At 52.9% G+C, this 7,228-nt stretch overlaps 1 protein-coding gene across 1 annotated transcript; it reads right to left on the reverse strand.

Annotated features, from left to right (window-relative positions):
* Positions 1-893: 893 nt before the first annotated feature.
* Positions 894-6,893, reverse strand: PLA2G2D (phospholipase A2 group IID). Its single transcript, XM_058676227.1, has 4 exons — positions 6,800-6,893; positions 2,875-3,028; positions 2,144-2,253; positions 894-1,177 (listed from the first exon to the last, which is right to left on the reverse strand). Exons 1-4 carry the CDS (start codon positions 6,837-6,839, stop codon positions 1,032-1,034), a joined length of 450 nt encoding a protein of 149 aa, XP_058532210.1. The 5' UTR covers positions 6,840-6,893; the 3' UTR covers positions 894-1,031.
* Between the last annotated feature and the right edge of the window lie 335 nt (positions 6,894-7,228).

A 7,228-nucleotide genomic window follows, 5' to 3' on the forward strand; every position in this document is an offset into this window, starting at 1 on the left:
TGGTGCTCCAAATGGGCTACGGGTGCTCCAAGCAGAGGCTTAGCCCTCTGCATCGTACCTGCCCCACTCCGCAGGGTCATCCTCTGCATTGATGCTTCTAGCAGGTGGCAGTGGGGCTGGGAAGAAGTGCATCACAGTGGGCCAGGATGCTCCTACTGAGAGAGAGGCTTATTGGAGTGTCTAGCAGCCAGTGTCCAGCTCCGACCAGTGAGAGGGTCCTGGTGTAGGAAGGAATCTAAATGGGGCACCAACAACACCTGCTAAAACCTCTGACTTTGGTCACAGGCCTATCTGACCCGCAAGTGTCAAGTGAGCACTTGTTATGCGGAGGAACAGAGAAAACAAAGAGGAGACAGACATGATCTCTGGTCTAGCAGGGGAGGAGCAGCGAAGTCCCAGTTACCACTCGAGAGAAAATCTGGTAACTATCAGCTCCAAAATTTGCTAGAAGAACTGAGAGAAGGTTAGGCATCAGCAAGGGCTTGCTTCCCCAAAGAAGATAGCTCATCCACCCTGGGGAGCTGCAAGCGGGGGGCGGGGGGCAGTGGAGTACTTCTGCGAGACTACCTGCTCCCTCCCACCCCAAACTGCTTGAGACACATCCAACTCAGGCGGGGCTGCCCTCGCTGGCACCTCTGAGCCTGGCTAGGGAGGGCAACCAAGGCCAGGCTGTGCAGAGTCCCTTGGGGCTTTGGGAAGAGACCCACACAAACAAGAAGACCCACAGTGACCTTCAGCAAGGTGTCACAAGCAACAGCTTGGAGAGGATACAGGAGGGGTGGCAGTGCTAAGGAGTCAGGTCTGCACCGAAGACCCTCACCCCCACCTCTACTGTGCTGGCCAGATGCCATCCCTGCAGGCTCCCCGCCTGGGTTAGGCAAGGTTGCCAAGAGGATTTGGGAAGACAGAGGAGCATGGACTGGCAGGCAACTGGGACCCACTCCTTAAGGGAGTGTGCCGGTTCTTGCAGGGATTGGCTGTGGGGGCAGAGGTCTGGACATTCCAGAAGAGGGTAGATGGGGAGGCTTTTTCTAACACTCGGGGGTCTTGCCATGGCAGCGGGGGCGCCAGTAATAGCGCAGGTGTTTCTGGTAGGTGTCCAGGTTACGCTTCAGGCAGAGGGCCAACTCCTTGTCACAGGCACACAGCTGCTGCTCGCACGTGCTCCCCTTGTCAGCTGCAGAAGGAGAGGTTGAGGCTTCAGTGTGTGTCCCTTCCCAAGACAGAGCAGGTGGAGGGCTGGGGTGCCTCTGGAGGCAGCATCGCCCCCCCATTCGTCTTCGGAAGAACCCATCCCAACAACCTTGACACCACTGCATAGGCTTGTTCCTGTACTGGTCGATTCTCCACTTCCCTAAGCAACTGTTGAATATCTAAAGGGACTCAACCAAAGGGACACTCGGGGAAACAGATACTGGAACCGTGTGAACAAGCAAGCTGCTCAGCGAAAGCAAGAAAAACAGACTGCAGGATGGCACAAGCGCATTAAGATGCTGCTGAACCGGGAAGGGGTCGAGAGAAAGCCAGCTGCACTGGGGAGTGGCTGGCTCCCAGCAGATGGGACAGGGTGTGCAAAGACCGCAAGGAAGGAGGGATCTCAGTGCTCCAGGCTCATCGTCTGCCAAGCAGGGACAACGGCAGGAGCTCCCGTGGGGTTGATGTGGGAAGGCAGAGCTCTTTACACACAGGACATTGACCATCAGCGCTGGATGCCTCTGTTATCGGCATTACTATGAAGCCTCTGGACTCCCAGTCCTGAAATCTGCCATCTTTCTCCACGTTGGCAGTATCAGCTTAGCAACAAGGACTGGAGAATCTGGTTTGGGGGCCAGGCTCTCTCATTTATAGGCTTGCGACCCCAGGACAAACACTTCCCCAGACTAGTTTGAGTTCCTTGCCTGTGAGACACCCCCAAGGGTTTCGGCACCTCCTGGATCAGTGAGACCTAGCTGGTGGGTGACATATGATGCTAAGATTCTGATAGGTCAGGTGCATGGGGTTGGCAGTAGTCTCATTACCACCCCACCCTGCTCTTTCCTCACCCCCAGCCCAGCCGCTGCCCTGAACCTCTGAGGACAGAGAAGCGAACTGCCTACAGTACATGGTCACCCAGCCTGCGCAAGCCCGAGACACCCCCACTCACAGCACTGAATGGTTCCCTGGGAGAAGTTGTATTTGTAGTGGTCCCTGAGTGTACGGCAGCCGTGGGTCGTCTTCAGGTTAGAGTAGCAGCAGTCATGGACCTGGCAGCACCTGCAGGGTGGACAGGGTCCCCAGCTGACTTGAGAGAGGCTGTGTCTGCCCCCTCCCCTTGACAGAGAAGCCAGGTGTCCCCAGGGGAAGAGCCATGGCCTGCAGGAGCCTGGGAGCTAGCTTGGGAGCTAGCACTCCCTGAGCACTTGCTGGCGTCTGTTCTCTCTTAGTCATCACAGGTGCTGCTCTTAGCCCCATTGCACAGATGAAAAAGCTGAGACCCAGAGAGCTCAAGCCACTTGGTCCAGACCATGTGGCCTGGGAGTGGAGGCTTGGGGAAGTGGGCCCAGGCTCTGTTGGCTCTAGGATGGCTGTGAAAAAGGTGGAGTTTTTAAAGCTGACATGCCCTGGTACTGGGGCAAGTGAGGGAACTGCCTCTGGATTAGGGGATGAGGACACAAGGCTGATTGGGCCCCCAGAGCTCTGGGGAAACTTCTAGAAGGTCAGCTCTAGCAAGGTGGAATGAAATCTGCATTGCAAGTGCCTAGCACATGGTAGATTCCCAACAAGATGACTCTGCTTATAAATGGAAGGGTAGGAAAGAAGGGAGAGTCCAGGGGTGGGACAGGGGCAGGATACAAGTGTCCTCCTGACTCCCTGCAGGTTTGATGAGGGGCTTACCAGTCTGTGGCGTCCTTGGGCTGGCCTCTGCCACCGGGGCCGCAGTAACAGCCATAGGGCCAGTAGGAGAAGAAGGGTATCTTCCTGGTCATCTGCTTGACCATTTTGTTCAGATTCAGAATCCCTCCCTGGCTGGGAATCACACCTGCCAGGACTGAGGGAGAGGGTAGGACTGAGCCCCTGGGAGGAATCAGGGCCATCCCCTTTGCCCTTCCCTGACCAAATAGGTGGTGCCAAGAGAAGATGGTGGTAGAACAGCAACATCTATTGCTGTGAAAAATAGAGCCACAGCAGTCCCTTGGCCCAATGACTAAACTGCTGAGGTTCCACAGCAAATTGTCTGGGTTCAAGTCCCACCTCCAGCTCCCGACTGTGGCTTTCTGCTGGTGTGCACCCCAGGAGGCAGTGCGTGATGGTCCAAGTACATGTGCACCTGCCACCAGCATGGAAGACCTGCATTGAGCCCATGGCTTCAGCCTGGCCTGATCCTGGCCCCATGGTAGGCATTTGGAGGATCAATCAATGAATGGGAGCTCTCTCTCTCTGTCTCTCTCTGTCTGTCTGTCTCTCCTCTCTCTCTCTCTCTCCTTGTCTCTCTCCAATAAATACATGAAAGAACAAATAAAAAAACATATGTAGTGGCAGTTACTGAGTGCTTACTGTGAGACTTTTTGCATCTAAATTTATTCACATCATCCATGAGATAAATACTATTTTAAATAAACAAACTTATAAAGAACTTTGTTAATAACAAGTAGCTTTTTAAATAATTCTAGATGTTCAAAGATGTTATAAAGATAATACAATATACCCTCTTCCTATCTCTTCTAATGTTACTGTTCTGCATAATTACAGCGCATTTATAAAACTAGGGAACCATTATTACTTTCACAAACATTGTTTTTTAAGACTTATTTTTAGGGCCCAGCGGCGTGGCCTAGAGGCTAAAGTCCTCACCTTGAACGCGCTGGGATCCCATATGGGCACCAGTTCTAATCCCGGCAGCCCCACTTTCTATCCAGCTCCCTGCTTGTGGCCTGGGAAAGCACTCAAGGATGGCCGAAATCTTTGGGACTCTGCACCTGCATGGGAGACCCAGAAGAGGTTCCTGGTTCCCGACTTTGGATTGGCACAGCACCGGCCATTGCACTCACTTGGGGAGTGATTCATTGGACGGAAGATCTTCCTTTCTCTCCTCCTCTCTGTATGTCTGACTTTGTAATAAAAATAAATAAATCTTTGAAAAAAGACTTATTTTTAGAGACAGATATATCCTAGGCGCGATTCACTCCCTAAATCCCTACAACAGCCAGAGCTGGGCCAGGCAGATGCCAGGAGCCAGGAGCTCAGTTCAGGTCTCCTATGGGGGTAGCAGAAACCCAGCCATTTGGTCTACTGCCTGCTGCCCCCTAGGATCTGTATTAGCAGGAAGCTAGAATTCAGGGTGACTCAAATCCCATTACTCCAAATATGAGATGTAATGTATTAATCACTAGGCCAAATGCCCACCCTCTTGTCCCTTAATTTTTTTGTTTATTTGAAAGGCAGAATGAGGAATAGAGAGAGATCTTCCTTCTGCTGGTTCACTTCCCAAGTGGCCACAGCAGCTGTGGTAGCTCCAGGATGAAGCAGGGAGCTGTGAACACCAGCTGGGTCTCCCACTTTGGAGGCAGGAAGCTGAACTGCTAATAGAGTAGCTGGACTTGAACCAGGCACTCCAACGGGGATGTGGGGGTTCCACGCAGTGACTTCACCTGCCGAGTTGTGTTTATTTCACGTTGGAGACGCACAGAGGCAGATACGTGGGTACTAGCTGCAATTCCCTGCTTACAGATGAGCAGTCAGAGGCTCTATAACCTGCTCAAAATCACAGTGACTGGCAAACGGAGCCAGAACCGAAACCCAGGGCAGTCTAGGTGCATCTCTGAGCATCAGTGTTCTGCTCATCATAGAAAGAACAACATCTTCCTGCACCTTGTTCCCTTCTGCTAGGACACGTGTGGCTCTGCTGGCCGGCAGCAGGATCTGGAAACCAGGGGCGTCACTTCAGTCTTGGCAGCTGCTGACCACTGGGGGAAGCATGTGTGGTACTGAGTTAGGGGAAATACAGTACATGATGTCACGGGATTCAGGGGAGGTTAAAGAAGGGGTCAGACGCAAACCTGTGCACAACTCCGAAAGCACAGAGGACACACGTTGCTCCCACCACCACTTCAGGCAAGTGAGGTTATCAAGAAAGCTCCTCGTGCCAGCAGAGTGAGCAGGAGGCAGCAGGGGAGCCCCATGTGCACGGAGGTGGAGATTGGGCAGGAGTCATGTAAGGCTGGAGAGAGGTCCTGAGCAGGTGGCCTTGAGAAGCTGCCCCTGGTGTGTCCTGTGGCTCTGTCTGCATGAGAGGTCATAAGAAAACCTTGCCAAGCCTGTGTGTGGGGCAGCTGACCCAGCCCTCTGGAATCTCCCAGGACTCCTGGATTCTGTGTTTAAGAAGTTCCAAGGCACAACTGAGTGCAAAGACAGAGAAAATCCACTTTGCAAACAAGAGACCAGAATGTAGACTCTTGCCTTTCTCGGGGTGTGCTTGTTCTTGCCTTTGTTCTATGCTCTCAGCCTTTCACACTCACACCTAAATGGTGCAGCCAGCCAAGCCACGTGCCCGACGTGGACTCAGAAGGCTGTGGGATGGTCTCATTTCTTGTAATAGCAGAGTGAGGAGAGCCAAGCTGGGGAAGAGGATTCGAGCCCCAGGTGCCAGGCTGACAGAGCTTACCAGCACTTCCTGCCTAGGTTGCTTTGCTTTTCTCATCCTTTGGCTGCCACTAAGGATGACAGAGTCCCTTCTGCACATGGAGTGAAGGAGTGCTCACTGCCAACTGCTCGCCCAAACTGTGTGGTGACTCATTGATTGATTGATTGATTTGTTTTTATTGAAAGGCAGAACAGAGAAGAGAGCCAGAAGAAAAAATCTTCCACCTGCCAGTTCACTCCCAAAATGGCTGCAACAGCCAGAGCTGAGTTGATCCAAAGCCAGGAGCCAAGAGCATCCTCTGGGTCTCCTACGTGGGCACAGGATCCCAAGGCTTTGGGCCATCCTCTACTGCTTTTCCAGGTCATTAACAGGGAGTAGGATGAGAAGTGGAGCAGCCTGGACACGTGACAGTGCCCATAGGGGATCTTGCCACTTGCAAGCCAAGTGAGCCATCGCACCAGGCCCCACTAACACTTTGTCAACAATTTGTGTCTGATATCTCACTAAAGCCCTTCCTATAACCCTGCAGACAGGAGACAATGGTCCCATTTCATAGATGAGAATGTGGACAGATTGGATGACTTGTCCAAGGTCACACAGCCAGACAGAGATGGAGCCAGTGTGCAAGTGTGGGTTTCTCTGTGTGTTGGAGCCCCGTGGTGTCCTGTGTCTTTACACCTGAGACATGAACTTTTGTAACCGACCACCAAGCTCCCAGTACTGCTCACTGTACCTCTTGAGAAGGGTTCCTCTCGAGGGCTTGGAAGTCCCAGAATATCACTAGACCATTTTTTAGAAAGGCAAATGCTCCTAAAATGGCCAACCAACTTGGAAATGTCCTAGAAACACAAGTCTGTGCCTATGTGAAAGACCCCCATTCCTGCAGCGGAGACGGTGCAGGCAAGGTGACACAGGGCCTTGCCATTTCTTCCATCCACACCCCAAGTCCCATAACCAGTAGCCCAAGGGGCCCAGGTGATGAACGCCTTCCTAGCAGTCAGAGGGGATCACCTGAGCTCTCTGGCTGAAACCACATCCCAGGGGCCTGACAGCTCCACCCAGAAGGCAGAAAGGATCAGGCGTTAGGGAGACAGGACACCAGGTACCACAGCAGTCACATCCCAGCCTAAAGGCGGCAAGCACAGGGCCTTCCCTGCCCAGCTGAAGAGCCCCACTCACCAGCCAGCAGCAGCAGTCCACACAGCAGACGAAGCTCCATGAGCCCAGCACCGAGCAGAGCAGCCACGGCTGGAAGTCCCTGGCTGTGCACCCTCTTATATCAGACAAGCCCCAACCCGGGACAGTCCACCCCCCACCTGCTCTAGCCCCAAGAAACAATGCTGTTTCTTTGCTTCCTCTTTTTGTGGTGCTAGGAAATCTCATGAATACTTTTCCAAAAATAAAATTGTATTTATTTGAGAAGAAGAAGGAGAAGGGAGGTGGGGTGCTGCTACTCACTGGCTCACTCCCCAAATGCCCTCAATAGTCAGAGCTGAGCTCATCCAGGTGTCCCAGTGTGGGTGGCAGGATCCATTGACTTGAGCCAGTACTGCTGCCTTGCAGGGTCTGGATGGGCAGGAAATGGAATTAGGCGCCCAGGGTAGAAAC

This window comes from Ochotona princeps, chromosome 2, assembly GCF_030435755.1.
Source record: "Ochotona princeps isolate mOchPri1 chromosome 2, mOchPri1.hap1, whole genome shotgun sequence".
Taxonomy (NCBI): domain Eukaryota; kingdom Metazoa; phylum Chordata; class Mammalia; order Lagomorpha; family Ochotonidae; genus Ochotona; species Ochotona princeps.